Below are 24,134 nucleotides of genomic sequence, written 5' to 3'. Positions count from 1 at the left end.
GAACGTTCTAGGGGTGCTGGTTGCATAACAAGTGGTCTGTTTACATAACAAGAAGGGAAAATAAAGTTTTATTAATTACTTAAAAAGTAAAGTATCAAAAACATTTATTTTAACAGCACAAACCAGCACTAACGTAGCACTAAACATAGAGACCATTTTGACGCGATTTGAAGAGGGACGGGGGGCTGAGTGACGTCACGTGAGAAAAATCAAACTGGAATAACTTTTAAACTATAGTTGCACAAATATTTCTTTTGACTGCACAAACCAGCACAAACGTAGCACTAACGATAGAGACCATTTTGACGCGATTTGAAGGTGGAGGGGGGGCTGAGTGACGTCATGTGTGAAAAATCAAACGGGAATGTCTATGAAACCATAATAGCAAAAAAAATTCTTTTGACGGCACAAACCAGCACAAACGTAGCACTAACGATTGGGACTATTTTGATGAGATTTGGGCGTGAACGGGGGGCTGGGTGACGTCACTTGCCAGAAAATGCAATTTTGAATTACTCAAAATCCTTACCAGCACAAACGATAATTTTTACGGCACAAACCAGCACAAACCTAGCACTAACGAACAGCAGTGTTATTTTAATATTTTGAATGAGACGGGGGGCCAACTTCACACAGGTCAAAGACCTGGCTATCCTTTGGAGATTGATTATCCTAAGTTTGTTTCTGGTTCCAGTGAGGAAGTACAGATCAGCTTGTACTGAGGCATTGTGTGCTAGGGCCATCACTGCAACATCAGTATCAGGACTCTTTATGACAACATGCTGGTGAGAACAGGAGGCATGTTTTGCATGGAGAAGAAGCCGAGTATCTGCCTCTTCATGGTCAGAGTGAAGTTCCACAATATCCTGTACAGACGATTGTCCATTCTCTATGCTTATAGCTTGGCATACTGTGTTATAAACCAGATAGATATCTAGTTTCTCAGTTACATTCTTAAACGAGGCATTTATCCAACAGGAACAGAGGAATTTCACAAGATTCTCTTTGTTACGACCATCAGCCAGAAATTTCTTCCACTGTGTTGGGATCTTCTGGTCTTTCCCATAGATTTTGATAATCTGGGCTCCGTCACTGGTTCTCCTGTCCCTCTCTGGATTTTTTATGCTGACATCAGGGTAGTTATCTGTAACAAAGTCAACACGGGAACTCTTGTACTTCTTTGCTGTTGACACCATTATTGACAAGACTAGATCAGCCAGTTCACCAAATGTACTTGGTAGAGGTTTCTTGAGTGACTGAAGGACAGCCATGCCATCAATCATGATAGCATTACCAGGAGGAAGTGACTGTACAATGCAGTCTGGCTCTCGGGATTCCAAGATCTTCAGCATGTCTGCCTTTGTGGTCTTTGACAGAGTCCCATCTACATTTGCCAGTGGAAAGGAAACTGTCCCAAGTGAGTATGACAGGATTTCACGGAGATTAATATCTCTTTTCTGACTGATGATGAGGAGTTGCGAAAAGAGTGCTCTGTCATTTTTCAGCATAGTTTCCTTCCCTGATTTCTTGGATTTTCTTATCTTGAACTGGTCACTGAAGGTTTTTAGCTTCATGGAGGGAATGGATGAGAACATATCCCTATCCTGGCTGATCAGGCGTTCCTTCATGTAAGTCTGGACAGCATTTTCACCCTTTTTTTCCGCATCAAGAAGATCGTTCTTCACCTCATTTTCAGCAGTAACCCCAGAGCTGAGGGAAACAAGATCATCATGGTCATCAAAGGGATTTATCATGTTCTGAACTGTTTTCATCACTAACAGGATTGCTTGTTCATCTCTTTTGATTTTACTTTGGTCAAACTCTTTTGAAGTTCGATTGTCATGAGTCAGAGCAGCCATCATCTCACACTGCCTTGTAATCGCCGCCTTCTCTGGTTGGGCAAGGATCCACCTCTGTGTAGAGCCCTGTCTCAGGGTTATACCTTTGACGCCACCTTGTGTTTTAGAGTCCCGATTTACAGTCTGCTCAATAGCCTGATCACAGGCAATTGATGAAAAGGACTGTGTACCTTGGCGTTGAACAGTCCAGTTACCACTATCTGTTATCAGCTGATGACATTCAGGATGGGTTGAGGGTAGGTTTGTCATTTCCAGCCAGTATGCAGGGAGATATCTAGCGTAGTTCACACGATCGTATGAAAAGTACCATGGCATCATCCTCCGTACAGCAGCGAGATGGAGCTTCCAGTTGGACGTTCGTGTAGCACGGATGAATGAGAGGAGCAGCTGGACAATGTCTAGGTAAGATGACCACAGTTTGAAGGTTGGGTTAGTACCACTCTCATTCTCGATGTATTGTGAATAAGCATCCATCATTTCCAAAGTGGCAGCAGATTCTAAGGAGTCTAATATAGATCCTGATCGATGGTGGTCCAACACTTCCTGTGCAACACTCTCGTACCTCTCTGCTTTATCTTGGGACAACGAATCAAGGAACATAGTCAATCGTAAGCGTTGCATTGCTTCATAGATCAGCTTATGTGCTCTGATAGAACGGTTGTAGTGGTGACCAGATAGAACTCCATAAACTGAACCTGGAGCAACTAACCCAGACTCGACAAGAATGTCTCGTAGACCAGCATCTTGATAACGCTTCCCTATTACACCAAGGAATGACATGATGGTGTGAAGTTCACCCAGTCGCACAACAGTCCTTCTGGTAAGATTGTCGTCATTCCACCGAATCTGCTGGGCTTTGGCATAGATTGCCTGATCAAAGACAAGCACTACCGTCTCAAGTTTCAACATGTCAGCCATGTCAAGGGTACGCTTGAATATAGTCTGTACTGTGGCCATTTCAGTTGGTGAAGCTTCAATCACTGGGAGATATATTGCTGACTTCGGATGAACAACACTGTCTACAGATATGTTGAAGCCAGTCCAACCAGGAGCGGAGTTGCCTCTCTCCAGGACTTGTAAACTTGACAATGTTGTAGATACTATCAAGACGCTTGGCTTCTTCCAGCAAACTAACATCAACATCAGCTTCTGGTGACTGAGCAGTTATCTTTGGACCAACACGCTTTTGCTGATGATAATGTTCTAACATCATGGGCTTCATGACAAAGGCGCCTTGGGTCTTTGCTATGTGAGGACGATTCTGTTCCACTGAGCTCACTGCAATTGATGGCTGCACCATAATGCCGTTTGTATGGTGTGTGGTACCAGCACCGGAGATGGTTTCCTCGGCAAAGTCGATGTTATCCCAAATGAAGACAGTGGGAACTTCTTGACTGAAGCCCTTAGGAATAACATTTTCCTGTTGTATCTGCAGTTGGGCCAGACTAGTTTCAAAGTTCATGATACTGTCAAAGGATGCAGTGTGACCAAGATTATTCAGTATCTTCAGTACATGAGATGAACCTGTGAGATGTCGAACTGTTAGTCCAAGAGCCAGTGATTTTGGTGTTTGTTTATAGCCGTCAGAAGCAAGATAGACTATATCTTGGCATATGGACAGAAGCTTGAGTTCAATCTGGCCCGACACTTGTAATTCGCCCAATGTAGGATCTTCTGATGCACCCACTATCCAGGCAAGGAGGTTAAAAAGTTCTTGAGGCACAACATCACGGATATTGCTGACAGTAAACTCCTCAGATGTAAGGCAAGGCAAGGCAAATTTATTTATAGAGCACATTTCGTACATTATGCAATTCAATGTGCTTTACATAAACAAACAGTAATAACATTTAAATTGAAACACAGTAAAAGAAACTTAAATAAAAATAAAATAAAAATAATTATGAAAATAAATAAATAAATAAAACATTAAAATCAATAAATTGCAGGTAAGAGACATTATGATTAGCAGCACTAAGAAGCAGCATACCGTAATAAATAGAGAATTTCACATATAGGCTAAAGAGAATAGGTTTGTTTTTAGTCTTGTCTTGAAACTGTCTATGGTGGGGGCAGTTTTGATGTGGTCTGGTAGTAGATTCCAAAGTTTTACTGCATAATAACTGAAGGCTGCTTGACCTTGTTTAGTTTTAACAGTAGGGGCCACCAACAAGATTCTATCCTGGGATCGGAGGGGTCTGGGAGGTACATACGGCTGGAGCATGTCCTTAATATATAAAGGTCCAAACCCATGCATGGACTTAAAAACAAGTAGCATCACTTTAAAATCAAGCCAGTGAAGAGATTTCAGTATTGGAGTTATATGTTCTGTTCTCCTGGTTTTGGTAAGAACTCTAGCAGCCGCATTTTGTATTAGCTGGAGCTTTTTAATATGCTTTTTGGGGAGTCCAGTGAAAAGACTATTACAATAGTCAATTCTGCTGGAAATGAATGCATGGACAAGTTTTTCAAGATCAGCCTGTGACATGAAACCTCTTAGCTTTGAAATGTTTTTTAAATGGTAAAAGGCTGATTTAGAGATGGATTTTATGTGTTGATTGAATGACAGGTCACTATCTAGAATGACACCCAAATTTTTAACAATGGCCTTTGGTTTTAGTCCTTTGGTGTTAAGAAATTCACTGACCTGGTGTCTGTCGCTTACTTTTCCAAAGACAATAACTTCTGTTTTGTCACTATTAAGTTGAAGAAAATTAAGACACATCCAGTTATTGACCTGATCTATGCACAGATTAAGTGATTCTAGTGGGCTAAGGTCATTGGGAGAAATTGCTAAGTATAATTGAGTGTCGTCAGCATAGCTATGGTATGAAATCTGATGTTGTTTGATAATTTGCCCGAGTGGGAGCATATACAAATTGAACAACAGGGGGCCTAGGATCGATCCTTGGGGAACACCACAGTTTAAGGGGATGGATGAGGACGTGTAATTGCCAATACTGACGTAGAAACTTCTGTCTTTGAGGTAGGATTTGAGCCAGTCAATCACTGTATTGACCAAGATGTAGGAGGCCATGTCCACTGAACACCTGGCTGTTGTTTAACAGCCTTCTTGATTGCAATTCCAGCAGAGTACAATGTGTGTAGGAGGTCTTTTGGTTTTTGGTCTAGTCTTGAAGTCACATGCTCTGGGCTGTAAGAGCCATTGTCTGTTTCTGAAGATCCTAGGTCACTTTCTGTAGAGTATAATTCCTCAAAAACAGACCCAGTTGAAAGCGTTTCAACATACACAAGTTCACTCTTATTTCTCAGAGATGGCCGATGAAAGGTGATCTGAGGATAGTCTGCTTGAATCCTTGACTTTAGCTGGTTATTCCTGAAATTAAAAACTGAACTTAACTTAATTCTATTAATCCCCTGCATTTAACCCATCCGGGAACTATGACTATTTCTAGTATTCCTACTACACCCGGAGCAGTGTGCTGCCACCGAGGCCTTGGGCCTTGCTCAAGGGCACCTCATCAGCGTCTCAGGTGGAAATTGAACCTGCAACCCTCCGGTCCAGCCAATTTCTTAACCACTAGACCACTGATGCCCCTAAAAAGTACTGGTAAGTGTGATTTACAACAATTTCGTGGAATGCTGGTGAATGAGATTTCAAAGAAAAAAACAATAGAGAGTTCCGAAATTCCCAGATCAAGGCTCAATCCTACAGAATTGCATTAATGATCCTCCATTGTGTTTTGGATTAGGAGCTTTTTTTCTTGGTCCCACAAGTTCATTATTCAGTCCAAAACAAAATCTTACAATTGAGGGTCTTTGCAGAGGGGGGCTTTTTTCCCAAGCCAAAAATCAAAATCATATTCAATAGCAAAAATATTTCTTTACTACTATTCAGTTAGGTATATTCAGTAATACCCTCAGAAATAAAATTATGTGTACCTGTATTGGAGGCATCCAATGACTCATGTTTCTGCACAATTTTCTTGAAGGTCTTTAGAAGGCTAGTCATCCGAAGAACTTCTTGGTTGTCCAAAATCCTCTTCACAATGACAGTATCACAGAATACCTTGTATGAGGCATCAAATAATGACCTTCTCCCACTGTAAAATGCATTAAAGAATGAAGATTAGTTTGCAAGGAAATTACACTAGTCAATAATTAAAGCATTATCTAAGGAAAATAAGAGCCACCTAGGATAAATGTTGAGATTCAGTGCCTTGATTGAAATTGAAATATTTCATAAAAATTCCCTCAGCAAAGTTGAATTCAATCAGGTATAAGTTCACATTCGTAAAAAAAATGTTTTGGGGATAACATTTCTCATTAATACAAACCTTCCTGTTTCAGATTGAGTCTTAGAAAGGAATCTAGTATACGCTCTGTAGCAGTCATAGTGATACCTGGCCTCCACTGCTACACAATCTTTCCCACGTATCTGCATCAAAATACTCTCATCATGCTTCAGCTCTGCTGCCTCGCGTAGTCGCCCTGAACATTTTGATGTAAATTCAAAGAGGACTAAGCCGACTATTAAAACAAGAACTTGAAAAAAACATGTAGTAGAGACAATAGGGGTATGGACTAGGCTAGCAGTCAATTCAATCATAATGCTTTTAAAGTATGCTGGTAAGCCTAAATATGACTCACTCGCTTACAAGAAACAAGTATACATCACAAGTTTTGATCTATTTTTGTACACAGTAGTAAACATAAACCTCAGTAGGCTACAAACACTGCAATATGAGACTGAAACTACAAGAGAGTCCAAGAATGTATTACACTAAGTTTACTACCGCAGTTGTCTGTTTCTGCTTTGGCCAATTTATCCTTCACTCTCGTTCCTTTGACTGTTGTAAATCTTTCCTTTTTCTTGCAGATCAAACAGACTTCAGGAAGTATTGCTGAAGATCCCTGCATTTCTGTTTTCGAACGCAATCTCTTAGGGGAAGGACCTGCACTGTCTGGAAATAACAATGAACATGATGGCATGTCCCAATAATATTTTTAATTCGATTTTTTCTATATAATATGGCATAGTTAGGCTAGTCATACAGAAATGCTGTTTTACTGATTATGACTGAGGCTTCGCCTGTTATTGACAAAAAACGTGCAGCAAATATAAATTGAGGCCTACTCACCAGTACAACCTGACTTCTGTTTCTCTAGTCTCTCCTTGGCATGGAACAGCTGTCTTTTATCAGTAAATCGTTTGTAGCAGGAGGGATGATAGCAGGGGAGTGTTTCCAGTTCACAGTATTCACTGTCCAACATGTGTACAATTGGCAACACGGCGTTGTTCTCTCTCCCTTTCAGCGATATCCACTCTTTTGCGATCTTCCTGAATGTGTCCCATCTTGTTTGAGTTAAAACGCAGGTATTTTCGTCACAATTCTCTAAAATATGCATACAGCAAGCAGGATTTTCCTCTGAACGCAACCGCTTTCGACTGGGTGTCGCCATCTTTGTTTACCAACAGACCGCGACTCACTCACATCACAAAGTAGTAATCGTGATCGCTCATTGGTCAGAACTGGATCAGTGACGCTTCACACTCACGTGAATCATACCGCGGCAGATAAGGTAGTTCGATATTCAGAGTCAAAATGCAAAATAAATACAGGATTTCAGCGTATGGAAACTTCATGTAAGCAGGATGGTGTAGTACACTTTCAGAATACGTTGAGAGATTTTATTTCCCATAATACTGGAACGGAATGATACAATAGAAAAGCTAGCCTATGGCCTACAAGCGTTTCACTAACTCCAAAGAGGACACTCCTCAGAAGAGGGTTTGACCAGTGACACCAGTGTGCCAACGTGAGGTGCCTGGCAACAATGACACATAAATACAGACAGTGTATAAAATGAGCGTCAGACAAGTGTGGTTGCCATAAGCCACAATATATGAAGAACAAGAGAACACTACTATTTGTAGTAAAGCAAGTAAATTGCCATCTGATCTACTGACTGTTAAACTAAATTATTTATTTGTTAATACAGTCAATCAGCAAATGCTCGACTTGCAATGCTTATGTAATTTAACACATTTTCTATTGTCTGTTTTGAAGGATATTTTCTTTTGCTGATCTCTGTTATAGTTGGAAGCGATAATGAATCATTCTGCCTTTGATGTCACTGTGGTCTTTACTATCTATAAATCAGTAGGTAGCGACAAGTATGTATATTTCACCTTTATTCTATCAGTGTACATCGCCTCAGTGTTTGTAAATGCCTCCCTCATGCTGTTGATTATCTGGGAGTCCAGCCTTCATCAGCCTATGTTCATATTCCTGTTTAATCTGATTTCCATTGGGCTTATTGAAAGCACTGCAGATTGGCCCAAAGTGCTACAAAACCTTCTGTCTGACACTCAGACAAGTTCCTATGAGGGGTGTTTGTGTCAGGTGTTTATAGTAAGTGTTTATGCTACTGGTACTTATTCTATTCTAACTGTGATGGCCTACGACCGTTATGTCTCTATAATCAACCCTTTGCGGTATCATACAATAATGACACCACAGAAAGTGAAACAGTTGTTGGCCGTGAGCAACCTTATTCCCATATTCTCTGTGTCTGGTCAGCTATGTCTGACATCACGAGTGCCTTTATGCAGTAACACTATTCCTAGGTTATATTGTGAAAATATTTCAGTTTCTAAACTGTCATGTTTATCAAGTCAATGGCATCGAATGAGTACACTGTATGGTGTTACTGTGTTTGTAATCTCAGCTGTTTTTATTGTGTTTTTTGTGCTATTTTCATACATCAGAATCATTGCCGTAAGCATAAAGGCCTCTAAAGATTCACAACGTAAAGTCATTTCCACTTGTGCTCCTCACCTTATCATTTTTATAAATTTTACTTTGGTTGTTCTTTTTACAATTATTTATAACCAGTTCACACGCAATGTATCAACAAATGTTCAGATATTTTTCGGCTTTCAATTTAGTCTAATTCCAGCTCTTCTACATCCCATTATTTATGGGATCAAAACCAAGGATATTCGGGAATGTATTTTGAAATATATGAGGGGAGGGGTAGTAACAACTGATGAAAGTAAATGTAATAATGACCATAATCCCTAAAAACAACTTAAGACTCGATATAAATAGAATGCAAAAAGCCTAGCCTGTTGTTTTTGTTTCAAACTGAAAAAAAGTTTGAATGTTGATCATCTATTTCCCTGAAATTCTCTGACGTGGTGAAATTTAATAGAAAAAGTCAATTTAAACCAGATTTATTTATTTTGCCTATTGATTGAAAAACCCATTTTTTTTTTCATGCAACATACTTTTCACATTTCACATATTCAAGATGTTTAAACATATTGAATTTAGCATAGAGTTTGCAATTGCAATCCCTCTCAGCCATATCACATGATTGCCAATACTGTCCAGTGACCGAATTTCATTTGCAATGCATTCTTCCTCAACCCATTGTACAACCCAATTGTATTTATCTGGATAGTTAGGAGATTGACTGATTAATGAGAGATACTGTACATTCAAATGTTATGTTAATCAACTAACTCTAGGGTACAATGTATAAGCTTTTTCAGACAGTGCCACTAACATTCTTGGTTATGTACATATTACAGTCTCTGCTCCATCGGACTGAAATGTATAAGCATCTTTAATACGTACTGAAGTAAATACACTGAATAATAATAAAAAAAAAAGTAACGGTAGTATCATATGTATGTGTGTATCACTGATGTACGTGTATGTGTGTAGACAGCATTGAATGTCAAATAAAAAGCGCTCACTTATTTATCTAATTAATAATAAGAATATTGAATATTGTCATGTCTGCTGTATGTTGATGCTCCATTGGTCAACCATACCATTCTTGTGCCATTCAAAACACCATAATCACACTTCCCTCAAAGAGGGTTTACTTTGGACCAGGATACATTAAAAGTCCTGAATTCATTGTAACAGTAAGACTATAAATACCATGTGATAATTTTTGATGCTTGGGTAGTGAGGGCAGTAGAGAGGGGAAGATGGTTGTACCCTAATTTATAGTCCAATGTCCTACCCAGGGAAACTTTATACCAGTAAGCCCCAAGAATACCTTAAAGTAATTTCCATTAGCCACAAAGGCCGAAACAGGTTCAAATGCACAAGGTGACAGACGTGAATTATAGTTCAGAAATGTTTATTGATAGGGAGTGGGAGTCAGAGAGGTTGATCGTGAATATAACCTGAAAACAAGCCTCACAAGTAAGCAAAATACAAAAATGTATTTACTGAATATTATTTATGCCAGTTAGGCTAAAACAGGGAAACATTGGATATACCTAGGCTGGAGTATAGGCAGTGCTAGGTAGGGCTTACCTGAGGGAGTAAGACTACAAGACAGCGTGCTTTGGGTTCCACACCACTCTCACATGAACACACTCGAGGAAGTGGTTGTAAGTTGAACTATTCCACGGCAAGCAAAACACAGCACACTGTGCACACATCAAAACATGGCACACTGCACACACACAGCAGAACACAGCACACTGACCAGCTCGATACACCCGCATACAGTGACAGGGCCCACCACCTGGTGCCTAGCCTCCCTCTGGAAGCACCCAGCACCTGCCAAAGGAATGCAAATAAAAACATTATTGCACCAGGAGATACCAGCAGTCAATCATAGACATTAATCAACGTCACATACCCATGAAGTCAACAAGGAGATCAAAGAGACCCACCCACCAACCTGCTCAATGTGATCTCTTGGGCCCAGTAACTCTGGAAGAGCTGATGGATGCCATCCTGTGACTGATAAATGGTAAAGCCCCTGGCATCAATCTAGTCCACACAGAGTTCCTCTGCCACATGGGTCTCCATGCTCTCGACTGGCTACGCCAGTTTCTTTCAAACTGCCCGGACACCCTCTACATCCCCGCTGTCTGGGCAGGCTAAAGTGGTGGCTGACCTCAAACCCAAGAAACCCTAAAAGCTACAGAACAATCTCGCTACTCTGCATCACATACAAACTGATGGAGAGGATTATCCTGACACGCATCAACAATACTGTTGAAGCACACCTACCCTGTGAACAGGCAGGTTTCTGCAAAGGTAGATCAACTATGGACCAAATAGCCTGCCTTGTCAACGACATCAAAGTTTTGGAGTGGTTTATATTGACCTGACAGCCGCATATGACACCGTGTGGCACCGCGGCCTCTACCTTAAGCCGATCCAAACCGTACCCGATGTGAAGCTGGTAAAGTTCATCATGCTCATTCTTCAGAACCAATCCTTCTATGTGGTGACCCCGAGCGGCGCGCACTGCAGGAAACGGCAACTCAGAAACGGCCTACCCCAGGGCTCCACTGGCCCCCATCCTCTTTAATGTCTATATAGCAGACTACCCTCCCATAACATCAAGCAAGTACCTGTATGCGGATGACAGTGCTATCGGCTATGCAGCCGAAACATATGAGTAGATCCAACCTATCCTGAAAACAGACATTTCCACCCTCTATAGCTACCTCACCCCCTGGCACCTGGAATTGAGCAAGCCTAAAACGGTTTGCTCGATCTACCACCTGGCCAACTGACTTGCAAAAAAGGAGCTGGAAGTAAAGATGGAGAGCAAAAGGCTGAGATTCGACCCACAACCTGTATACCTCGGAGTAACACTGGGCCGCAGTCTGACGTTTGGTCCCCACCTCAAGAAAGTGGCCGAGAAAACCTCCAAACGTGTCAACATATTCAGGAAGCTCACCGGAGTGAACTGGGGGGCAAACTTCATGACCAACCCAGCTGATATGCTGCCGAGGTCTGGGCCCACAACACTCACACCAGGGCTGTCGTTGTGGTCCTTAATGATGCCATGCGTCTCATCTCAGGCACCCTGAAACCCACCCCAAAGGAAATGCTTTCCGTAGTCTCGGGAATCCCACCTGCTAGCATCCGGCGTGACTACCAGGTGTGAGCTTTTCCATTCTCCCTGCCATTTCTGCTCCACTCCACCTCTTGGGTGGAGCAGAAATGGCAGGGAGAATGGAAAAGCTCACACACCACTCTGCACACCTTCATCGAGTCCCCATCCACAGAGCCAAGCAGCCACCACCTAAGCCGCAAGGCCTGGACTCAGTCCTTTCTCAAGATGGTTGGCACTTGTGAAAATGACCATTGTGAGTGTGATGCCCTGTTAACTATCCCACACCTCCTTCAGGAATGCCCAATATTTAAACCACCCAATGGGCTAGAAGGTCTCCTCGCTCTCGACCACTTTTCTATTAAGTGGTTGGAGGATGCCGACATCCCAGTCTGAATTGTGAAAGACAAAAAATTAAACATACTACTACGATGATTAACAATGAATCACTCATAGACAACAATAGAAGCACAGACAAGGACAAACACAAACATGCACCAGGACAAGCTACAGCACCACCAGCCTTATCCACAATCACATGCAAACAAAAAATACAAAAGACAGGCATTCCACCATTGCAGAGTTGGCAACAAGCAGATGGTACAAGGCCACAGTTCCAAGACAATGGGAAAGAAAATGGCAAACAAAGAAAAAGAAAACCCAGTTCAGCAGAAATAAATCAGACAGGCATGCACAGCACTAACGGTATCAATCTTTTTCGACATAATGGGCGTTCTGAGTTTATTCAAGTTAATGAGGGTGCAATGTCATACAACCGTTGTCAGTCCATACAAAACAGCAGCACCTGTGTGGTCAGGCTCCTCAGTTCGCCGGCTACCTACAAACGCTCTGGATATGGCGTTAGCACAGTCATGTGACTCTCACTGGGCCAAGCAGCCATTACGGCTTGCTTCCCCCACCTCATTCCAAGCTGAGAAGCCATGCTTCAGCCAAGCTCTGCACACAAGCAGATGTATTACCACAGCCAGCTAAATTCAATCTCCTCAGGTGCATTCGGACACAGGCGGACAAAAAAAGTCCTTGCAACAAACTGTTTGTTTCAGCACCATGGTGCAAAAAAAAGCATATACTGCCCATACCACCATTTTCAAACCATTATCAGTTTTGCATCATCAGCACGTTTTTACTGACCATCCTTTACTGAACTACCTCAGATTAATCCTATACTAGAGTGGAAGCGTGCTGCAGATGTGGTAGTTTTGAGTATTATCAATATATTGAGAATATATCTCTACAAAAACTAAGATCAGTTGTACTATCTTATATTGAAATTATAATATGCACAATGCAGCAAGATATCCTCAAAAATCCAGTGGCTGTCAAACATTGTGTCTACATCCTGTTGGCTTCTAAATGTAACAGCAGCACTGCCAAGATCGATGCTGCATAAGTCAGAGGACCCAATACCTCAAGAGAGAAACTGTTCCAGATGTTGGATGTGTTCTGGCTCTGCTTCTGGATGGCTTTTTCTTTGACACACAAAGAGTCTGTCTGGACTCAAAGCTTATGCTGTAAAATACCAAGAGTCTGTCTGGACTTAAAGCTTATTCCATATAATATCAATAACAACCTGTCCCATGGCATGGCAAATTCACACCAAGACACAACATTACATCCCCAACCCAACAAACATGCAAACACAAACACACACATATACACACATACACACGCACGCACGCACACACACACACACACACACACACACACACACACACATACACACACACACACACACACACACACACACACACACACACACACACACACACACACACACACTCCTCTCCCCACTTTTTACCCATAAAGTCCACTGTTATTTACAAGCAAGGCCTATCACAATATGAGCTACTAAGCCTCTAAGGTGTTTTCTTATAATTCTGATGACTGAAACTTCATGTAGTTCAGCTTTGCCGTCTATATCGCGGAAGATATGTTTTGCCTCATTGTGTCCATGAACAATGGGACAAATCAAAATTCCAAGGACAACTCTCTAGGGGTTTGGGCCCAGAAGAACACCCTTAGGTCATCTTGGATACCTTGAAAAAAAAAAAAAAAACAACAAGTTGAACAAGTATAAATAGGGCATGGCACTGACGTTTGAAGGAGAACAGGAAGGGCATGGTTGCCCAAGCCAGTAATTCTATTTATTCAACGGCTCAAGCTGGGGTTGCAGATGGTGCTGTTGTGTCTTACTGTAAGTAAGGGTTTTGTGAGAGAAGGAAGAAAATCCTCCTGTCTTGGCAAATCTCTGTAAATTCATTACAATATAATAATTCTACAATGCATTATGGTTTCATGTCACAGTACTATTTCTTTTTAGAACTATGTGAATGTATGTGACACACACTTTGTCATCTGCCTAAATCAATCTATGGACGTTTATTGTAAGAACAATATCTTTTGAATTTAAACATGTGAAAAGGTGAATGTCTCTTTTATTATATTTTCTATGTCAATATCTATTTAATTATACAGAACAGTTCATGTATAATTTCCTATGAACTGCTTATTAACAGTGAATGTATTGCTTTATTCATTGAATTGTGTGCAGTGTATCTTTTAGGACAGACCAACTACAATGAATGGATCATCCGTCATTTTTACTTTCACAGCTTATAAAGAGATTGGCCCAGCCAAAGATGTAATCTTTGCCATCCTATTCTTCATTTATCTGGCCTCTGTAGTAGCCAGCACTGCCCTCATGATTTTAATTTATGTGGACAGGTCGCTCCATAAACCAATGTACATATTTTTGTTTTGCTTAATATTTCATGGTTTGATTGGTAGCACAGCAGCTTGGCCAAAGGTCATGGGCCACCTTGTGACTGATATTCACTCAGCCTCATATGAAGCCTGCCTTGTTCAGACTTTTTTCATCACTTCCTATGGAGGTTGTATTTACAGTATGCTAACCGTCATGGCTTATGACAGATATGTGTCCATTTTCCAGCCTCTGCTTTACCACACCATAATGACCCCACACAAGGTGAGGGTGCTCTTGGTTGTGGCTAACCTCCTCCCTGTCGGACTGGTGTTGGGTCAGATATGCCTGACATCTGGGATCCCTCTGTGCCGGTACAGCATTCATAAAATATTCTGTGATAATTTATCTGTGTCTAATCTGGGCTGTAGTCAGAGCATTCACACTCTTGTGACCAATCTCTATGGTATATGTAATGTTGTTTTCATAATCATGCTCCCGATACTACTGATCCTACTGTCGTATCTAAAAATCTTTGTGTTGAGTTCAAAGTTATCAGCAGATGCGCGAAAAAAAGCCTTTGCCACATGTACTCCTCATTTACTTGTTTTTCTGAATTTTTCCTTGTCTTTGTTGTTTGCTGTCATTTACAATCGCATAACTCACTATGTACCAATAGAGGTTAATATATTTTTATCATCCCATTTCATTCTTGTACCTCCACTATTTCACCCCATTATATATGGTTTGAAAAATCAGGACATAAGAAAAAGCCTTTCAAAAATGCTGAGATCTGGGTCTGTAGTCACTGGTTGTCTGACACAACCTAAGAAATCAACTGTTTTTGTGTTTTCATAGCTGTGTTTTACTGAGCTTGTAAGTCAGCCATGAAAAAAAAAAGAAACACAACGTTTTCAGAGCTGTTTCCCGCCCTGCACCAAACCATTGCCAAACCAGGAGTGAAATGTGCCACAGAGACTTGTTGTTCTGTGTGTTCTGACAGTGTTCAAATTAACATTGCTTCTGGATAGTTTTTGAATGCATGGCTACACCAGAGCCATACTGACTTATAGCAGAATGAAGTCTGTTCATTTCCACAGACATGCCTCTTGGTCCTCAGTGCAAGTTGTAATGGTTCTTTTAAAAGTGAAGCTAGTGAAAACATGACACTGTGTTCGATATGCAGTTATTGTATGCTTTTGCCTTCATCTGATTTTTTGTATCATACAAGTAGATAAGGATGACATTCATATACATTTGATGTTATGTACGAAACCAGTCTAAATGGAGTATTTACAGTGGGAAAGAACACATTCTACAGCTGTGATGGATACTGTGACACAGCTGTGATACTGTGATAAAAATACTGGCTGTTTTAAGTGGTGTTTTTTATTTGAAAAAAAAATGAAGTAATAAATTAACTAAAGTGGTTATTCCAGTTTATTTGTAAATAACTTTTGTTAAAAAACATGTATTTTTATATAAAGGTATTTATTTATAAATATAAAAAGACATATCATATATTTGATGACAGAAAATGTATCAATAAATCCAACAGTTCTAAAATGTTAAGCAATAAAAACTGGAATTTATATAAGATGCCTCAAAGGGACTCTCAGTATTCACATTTGAAAATGCCAGGGCTTACTCGAGGATTGAACCCGAATTGCTGGACATGGGGAACCAGCACTAAGCACAGTGGACTAATGAGGATCCAATTGCAGAGTAGTGTTGTTTGGTTTCTTTATTGTTGAAACATCGTTTCCTAACAGCAGGAAAACGAACACACAGCAGATAGTCCAAAGGAAACAGGTTACAGTCCAAAAACTCAGAAGATACTTGCAAATGGATAAATCAAATGAAAAAAGGCAAACTAAAGAATATACAAAAGTGTGGACACAGTTTGCACACCTCTCATTCCTCAGTACAGGAAATAGAGCTAAGGTTCCAAGGGGGACAGCACTCACGAGGCATACAGATCCTGAGTATCTACTAACCAGCAAAGTGGACCTGAAGTACTTAACAAGGACAATCGTTTTTTTTTTTTTGTCAAGCACAAAGTACTGTTCTGCCACACAGTTACCAATCACCATGCCAGGCTCACCAGGCACATACACAGTATATCAATGTATGGAAGTGTAAAATGTTAATATTTGTTTATAAATTGGGTCGTTTTGAAATGCTATTGTATATATATAATACAAAGTACATGTATAATATATGTTTATGTAAAATATAATGTATGTGAATGTTAAATATAAAGATATGTTTATTAAATGGGTAGGTTTGAAATAATTTGTTAATTGGTATGAGTTATATTCTTGTTGTTCATTAAAGTTGGAAAAACTGTTCCAGGTATAATAAAGAAGATATTTCCAGACTTGAAATGAGTGAAGGTTTTATTTCCAGAAGAAAGGGACAGCTTGTATATTCCCTTGAGAGGAAGCACAGAGACTTAAGGCCTACTTATATCTTCCAACTAACATAGTCTGGCTACATGATGAGGCTTTCCTCAGTCAGAACACTAACCCACAGTGATTTCATTTTTAAAGTCGTAGAAGATGCGTGATAATAGCAAATTTGATAATAACATAACAATAGGCCCAATAGGATTTCATGTTGAATGCACCATGTATTATTGTGCTAACCTTAGACCTTCTATCAGACTATATCGTGCCCATCTTGTATGTTGTTGTACATGCTCTTCGAACAACATGGTGGGTTTAAGTTTGTGCAGAGGTGTAAGCGCCACTACTCCTGAAACTATACGCCAGAAACTGGTAGACTTTCAGACATCCAATGTACTAGTTGCAGACAACTGACATTGGTTTGTAAGAGTGGGGTGAGGAATTTAGTTTGTGAGTGTATTGTCCGATGGAAATAAACCTTTACTGTAAAACACTTTTTTTTGTAAATATGGACACAATATCAAACTACATGGTGGTGACAAACCAGGGTACTTTGATAGAGAGATTTAACCTTTTCCAAAGGTCTTTTTGTTGTCGTTTGTACGTGCATTTCATTTTATCATCATTTATATATGGCAATCTTTTCAGAACGTGCCCTGTTAGTTTTACTCCATGTACGTACAGTACATGCTGATCTGATGAGCAGTAGGCCATGTGATTTCTATAACGCCGCAGAATCATTTTTGTGATAGTTGTTTTGAGCTGTAGCACGATTGAAGATCATGTTAAATGCTCTTGAAATTCAGTGAAACATTACACTGTCTCTGTGGTTTATCACTGTGTGACATACAGTAGATAAACTTGCTCTGTTATTAGCCCAGGCCAGAACTCAGTGAGATCTAGAGAGCAGAAAAGGCCTACAGACATAGAGGATAAATAATCTCATTTGATTACAGTCCTACCCTCTCTCTCTCTATATATATATACATATCCTTAAATAAGCAGTGACTCATGGTGATCATTGGCCTCATATGGCAAATGCCAAACCAGGCTTGCTATGAATACCATTTAAAGTGCTGTAGATGAATGAAGCTTGAGTATAGTACATTGTGAGCGACATAATATTATTAAAACAGGACAGTTAATGATAATATGCCGAAATGCCAAGCAAAAACACCAGAACCTACAGTACATTTTCCAGGTGCAGAGAACGTGATGTACAATGAGGCCCTGTGAAGATGCTGTGACTCCAACACACACTATATGTATTTCACAAAATCATACTTTTGTCTCATGTGACTCAGCCATCTACACAACAATATTAAAATGTGGAAGTGTTCTGACATTCAGACAGAGCAAAAACGACCCTCCTCCTGATTTTTGCCAGACTTTGTCTTGTCTCCCTGTTTTTTAGACCATAAACAAGTGGGTGCAACAGTGGAGGGAAAAGATTGTAAAATATAGATAGAAACATGTGTTCTGAATGAGGATTCAAACGTATGTAAATGACAGAGAAGAATGAGGCGAATGAAAAATTGATAAAAATAATCAAATGTGGAGTGCATGTTTCAAAGGCTTTCTTTCTCGCATTTCCAGAGGCTTTTAGGCTTAACACTATAATTTTATAATATGACAGAAAAACAAGGAATAAAGGGACAACTCCAAAGCCGACGAACAGACATACGCCATAAAGGTTGCTCACCAGACCTTGAATGGTTTCAAAACATGATAAAGCATGAAATGATAAATTATCACAAAATATTCTCTGAATCTTGTGTTTGCACAGGGGTATCTGTGAAGTCAGACATATGTGGCTGAGTATCAGAACGGCAGGCGTAAAGCTTGCTGATAACAACAACTGCCTGATTTTCTGTGGGGTCATGATGGTGTGGTACTGCAGAGGGTTAAAGATGGAGAGGAACCTGTCATAAGCCATTACTGTTAGTATTGTAAAGGTGCAAGCACCGTACGCTATTACGAGAAATGTTTGAAAAAGGCACCCTGCAATTGAGATTGTGTTATCACCAGTCAAGAGGATGACCATAACCTTAGGCCAAACAGCTGCACTCCCAACCAGCCCATTTACAAGTAAGCTAAATAGAAATATGTACATTGGCTTATGTAGAGAAGTGTCAAAGTAAATCAAACACATCATTGAAACATTGGCTATTAACGAGGCAAGGTAAGTTAAGAAAACAACAATAAAAAATACATTTTTCGCGGAACCCATGTCCTCATAGGGTGTCAAAATCAAAGTCCCACTGTAAGATGATCCATTCATCACTGCAGATCATGCCTGTAGGGGAGAAACCCTTGAAATTGTGAGATGGGTATTATAATCATAATCAGTTTTTGCCAGCGGAATTCTAGAAAATCACATTATGCAACTGTTTTAATGCAGAATACTGCATTCAATATGACTGAAGCTGAAGTTCTCCATGAAGGCAGTATAATGAGTCAAATTAAGAACACTAAAGTTATTTTATTTCCTCATCTTACATCATACATTGCAGTTACTAGATTACCAACCTTTCAATAGCCTCTTGTAACTGTTGTCTTGTTGACGGTCCTGCATTTATGAAGCCATAGACAGCACAGACAACATCACTGTTTGTGACAGACATGGCTTCTCATCCTCCGTCTTCAGCTCCTTTCTATCTGCATCTTGTTTGTAATGGACACCTTTATGTGTACCAGGAGTACCATGATGGAGGGAAATGATGCAATATCAATGCCCTGTAGACTTGTTCATTGGTGACGTCATAAAGAGATATACCATTATACAAAATAATAATGCAATAGAAATACTTAAAAAATGTAGCCAATCATTTTGGTGCTACACTGACTTGTAATACAGAGAATGGTGGCACAGTATGCCTGGTGCGCATGTGCTGCACTATGTAACTTTGGGGTACACGGTGAACTGTGAGAACGATGTAATGCTTTATAACACCACCTCACGCAACAACAGCTAGACCCATGCACTAGCTAAAAGAGGAAGCTAGCGCAGGATTCTCTGTATGGTCATCATGTCAGATTCCACGAAGAAACCGAGGAAAACTTTGTCGGAGTATAGGAAGAGAAAAGAGAGAGAAACCGAGCAAGAGACCAAACCAGTAACCGAGCAAGGTAGCTGCTGAGCTAGCGTTCTCTCTGTTGGACTGCACAGTCCTATTTGTGTAAGATCTTTTAATATTACTCTACCTTGTCAGCCTACATGTTTCTTTGGCTTCTGCCGTTGTGTTTCCCGGTTTCATATCCTTCAGCTTGTCAACAAATACACATGTACACTGTCCAATGGGGGGTCTCAAAGCAGGATTAGTATTTCCGACAGTGGTGTAAAAGTGAGCTACAGAAGGAGCTCAGGAGCAAAAAGGATTTGCCTAATACGGCTTTAACTTACCCAAACCAACCAACTTTTGAAACCAGTATTTGTATGGTTTAGCTTACATGACTTATTTAATACTGGAGGGAAAGCTATATCATATCCCTAGGTTGGCATTTTTAACTTGCATTGCATGTTGAAATGTATTTATTAAAAAAACTGATGTAGCCAATTCTGTTCTGGGAAATTATGTTACATTCTCTGCTCCGGTAATCAGGGGCCTCTTGCATGCATTCCTATATCTATCTGTCGATACCAGCCCACCACAATCTACTCTAATCAGAATACCTCAAGTAATGGGTGGGGGATCCCTTTTGGAATACAAACACGGGTAAGTATAAGCTTTGAGATCGGGTATGAACCCTGTTTAGGGTAAGGGAAGAGATTTGAGGTGGGATAACTCTCTAGGGTTAATACCCTAGCACAGGGGTGGCTAACCAGTCCAGCTCAAGGAGCCACAACAAAACCCAACACCATTTCAAAGAGCCACACGGATCTAGGTTTCCACTTTTGGGGGTGGGATAAGCCCCTACATAAAACCTATTATTTTTCCTGTGACCTAGCAAAACTAGGGGGTCTGGGGGCATGCTCCTCCATAAGAATTTTTTGAAAATAACCTTTTAAATAGTGTCCTCTAGGGCCTAGCACCAACCTGGCAAACACAATAGTTTCCCTAGCAACATCCTAGCAACCACTACCATAATGCCAACCAAGCAAGCACCATAGCAACCAACATGACTACCCTAGCAACCAGCATAGCAACGACTTCAATTATCTTAGCAACACCCTTAATCACCCTAGCAACCACTCATAATGTCTTTTTATCTTTCTTTATCTAATTCTCTTTTTATGTTCTTATCATCTTCACAGTCTCACACTAAACTCTGTCTCTTTCTTTTTATCTCTCTCCTGTTCTCTATCAGTACGTTTACATGATGGCATAAACCTGATTTTGGCTAAAGCCCGGCTTCTCTATCCATGGGGGATCTTGGTCAGTTTAAATCAAATGTGGAATGTTTACAAGCGGGCATCTGCTACTGTTGATTATACAGTGAATAAGTTGTGAAATGAAACAAAACACATCACAGTTAAAGTTGTATTAGTATTGATTGATTCACATCGATATGAATGGATTACATGACTAACAAGTGGTGGAAAAGTAATAGGAAAATATTTGTTCAGTGAATTAGTGCGTTCTGTCCAAAACAGTCGCAGTCAACGCTTTTCTAATGTCAACACAATGGTATAGCCAGGCTACCACATAACTATCATCGGAAATATCACGGTATGTCGCAACAAACCTTTGATCTAAACAGGATATTCAGAATGGAATGGGAATAGATCAGAGATAGATAGGAGCCGTCAGAATAATTTGCTTTTCTGTTGGCCATTTCTGATATGCAGCACATGAGGGCAAAGAAAATGGTGCATGGTCTTGGTCATTTACATTTTGTTTCAGTATTTCAAAGTGAATGAGATGTGGTAGCACAAGAACAGTGAGCGTCTAGCAGCGATTATCATATCATAGACATATATGATGCATGTATATGTCTATGGACGGGATCTCAAGTATGCGAAAAGACGTCATCTCCAGTTGTTATCTAGTTTCAAAAGTTACAAGCGCGCGTTCTCCGATATACAACCAAATCCGATGGAGTTATCTGGGGGTGTAAAGTCTGTCAGTCTTTACACACCTCTCCTCTTCCTTTTCCCCCTCCTCCTCCTTTTAGCTTTTACTTTGCATGCACTGGAATTTCCTTCAGGAAATGCAAATTTAGTTTTATGTTGTGATCCAAAACATGGAATTGAGAACCAAGAAGATCAGAAAAAAATGAATACATTAAATGAATAGGCAGGACATATGATGACATCATATCCATAAGTCATGTGTTTCACACAAAACCTTATACCACGTGCTGCTTGGTTGCCATAGCACTGTAATACTGCCAGGACAGTTACGAATTGTGGTGACACAACACTGGTACATCACAGGGAACAGACTGTTATAATGACTTATAAAAACATATGACATCTGCTATGTTAGGCCGAATCTCGATTCTTCCCCTTGCCCCTTTTGCTTTGTCTTAACCCTATGGAGGACTGAAAGTGCCAAAATTCAATAAATAAATACACCATCAATAATTATTTAAATGTGTCATTAATTAATTAAAATGGGAATTAAATACATAAATGTTTTATTAAATGTGTCATTAATTAATTCAAATTGGAAATGAATACATAAATGTTTCATTAAATGTGTCATTAATTAATTAAATACAAATTCATTTTATGTCAAAAAACACATTTAATTATTTCACTATTTAATTAATTATGTCATGGTCCTGTGTTGCAGCGCATCAATAATTTATTTTATCTGTCAAACTCACCCATCAAAGTCAGTGGGCGGATTCCTAAAACCTGATTGGTTACCCTGCACATCAAGTCAAGGCTTACCGATTCAAGATATTTGGATTGACGCAGGCCTCATTCCTAAACACTGTGTCAAACAAAACTTTTTTTTAAACGCTAAAAATCCAGAGCGTGCGAGATGAAGAAAACGGAAAATCGATCCAGTAGTGGACCATGGATTAAATACCTTGAAAGCAATTTAGCCATCAACAGAAATGCAAAACAAAATTGAAAAGTCAGTAAGGAAAGCTAAAATGTATGGGGAAATACGAGGAGAGTTGGATAGCATGGTTCAAAAGGACAACAGACCTAATAACAAACACATTACAAATAATAAAGAGGGCTTTCATCCATCAAAATGTGTTGGTTTGTCTGCTTTGTATACATTATCTCTTTCAATCTGGCTTGTTGTTTTTGTGTGATATTACACTTGATATTAACAGTTGACTAAGCAAGTTCTTGTAGCAGCTAGCTGCTAGCTGTCGTGAGGTACTACTACAGTATGCTAGTCAACTCCCATCATGAGCTGCATTGCCTGCTCGTAGAAAACCCGTAGTTGCATCATTAACTGAGACCGTGATGTAGTGCTGGTTTTGTATTGTGTGTACTGTAGAAGACTTGCCACTTGAAAAAAAAGAAGCTCTTGACTAAGCACGTTCGTGTAGTAACTAGCACTAGCTGCTGTAGGTTACTGCTACAGTTGTTAAGTAGCTAGTCAACTCCCGTCATGAACTGCATTGCCACTCGTCTGATCTACGTGAGAAAATATAGAAAGCCATGGCCAAGTAAACAGAACTTTTATATGTCGTGGAAAATTCTAAGAGTTCTCAAGAAACTTCTCAAGGCAAATAGGTGTGAATATGCTGAAAGGTTTATTTCAGAGGAATTAACTACTGCTGAGCTGGTCCATGGAGATTCTCAAAAACTCTAGTCTAAAGTGATCAAGTAAACAGAACTTTAACTTTAGGTCGTATGGTACTACATGGTATTAAAAAGTTAAACAAAATTTAAGTTTTATCGAAATCAATTTGCGTTCTCGCTGGAAGAAGACCACTCGTGAATAACTCACAATTTTAACCAAAGTAACATGTCACAAGATTCCAAAACGTTAAGTTTTGGTGCTGGAACCGGTGGAAAAATGTCTCTCTCCAGGCACTTCAGACTAAATCAGCGTTAGCCCCGCCCACTGACTTTGATGGGTGAGTTTGACAGATAAAATAAATTATTGATGCGCTGCAACACAGGACCATGACATAATTAATTAAATAGTGAAATAATTGAATGTGTTTTTTTTACATAAAATGAATTGGTATTTAATAAATTAATGACACATTTATTGAAACATTTATTTATTTAATTCCAATTTAAATTAATTAATGACACATTTAAATAATTATTGATGGTGTATTTATTTATTTAATTTTGGCACTTTCAGTCCTCCATATAACCCTAGCACTTGCAAGTGTAAGGGCCAAGGGCTGAAAACTTTCCCCTATGAAATGAGA

At 39.8% G+C, this 24,134-nt stretch overlaps 3 protein-coding genes across 3 annotated transcripts; 2 read left to right on the top strand and 1 right to left on the bottom strand.

Moving 5' to 3' along the window:
• Positions 1 to 7,933: 7,933 nt before the first annotated feature.
• LOC308370409 (olfactory receptor 1-like) lies at positions 7,934 to 10,775 on the top strand (the record flags this gene model as incomplete). Its single annotated transcript, XM_080845061.1, has 2 exons — positions 7,934 to 8,731; positions 10,632 to 10,775. 2 exons carry the CDS (start codon positions 7,934 to 7,936, stop codon positions 10,773 to 10,775), a joined length of 942 nt encoding a protein of 313 aa, XP_080701187.1.
• A 3,529-nt stretch (positions 10,776 to 14,304) lies between these two features.
• LOC308370408 (olfactory receptor 6N2-like) lies at positions 14,305 to 16,364 on the top strand (the record flags this gene model as incomplete). The annotated part of the gene is made up of 2 exons (XM_080845060.1): positions 14,305 to 15,096; positions 16,353 to 16,364. The coding sequence occupies 2 exons, from the start codon at positions 14,305 to 14,307 to the stop codon at positions 16,362 to 16,364; spliced, it is 804 nt and encodes a 267-aa protein (XP_080701186.1).
• A 1,771-nt stretch (positions 16,365 to 18,135) lies between these two features.
• Positions 18,136 to 19,065, bottom strand: LOC308370407 (olfactory receptor 10J1-like; the record flags this gene model as incomplete). The annotated part of the gene is made up of 2 exons (XM_080845059.1): positions 18,136 to 18,143; positions 18,333 to 19,065. The coding sequence occupies 2 exons, from the start codon at positions 19,063 to 19,065 to the stop codon at positions 18,136 to 18,138; spliced, it is 741 nt and encodes a 246-aa protein (XP_080701185.1).
• Positions 19,066 to 24,134: the final 5,069 nt, after the last annotated feature.

Source organism: Sprattus sprattus (genome assembly GCF_963457725.1).
Source record: "Sprattus sprattus genome assembly, chromosome: 9".
Lineage (NCBI taxonomy): Eukaryota > Metazoa > Chordata > Actinopteri > Clupeiformes > Clupeidae > Sprattus > Sprattus sprattus.
This window is presented reverse-complemented; position numbering and strand designations above follow the sequence as displayed.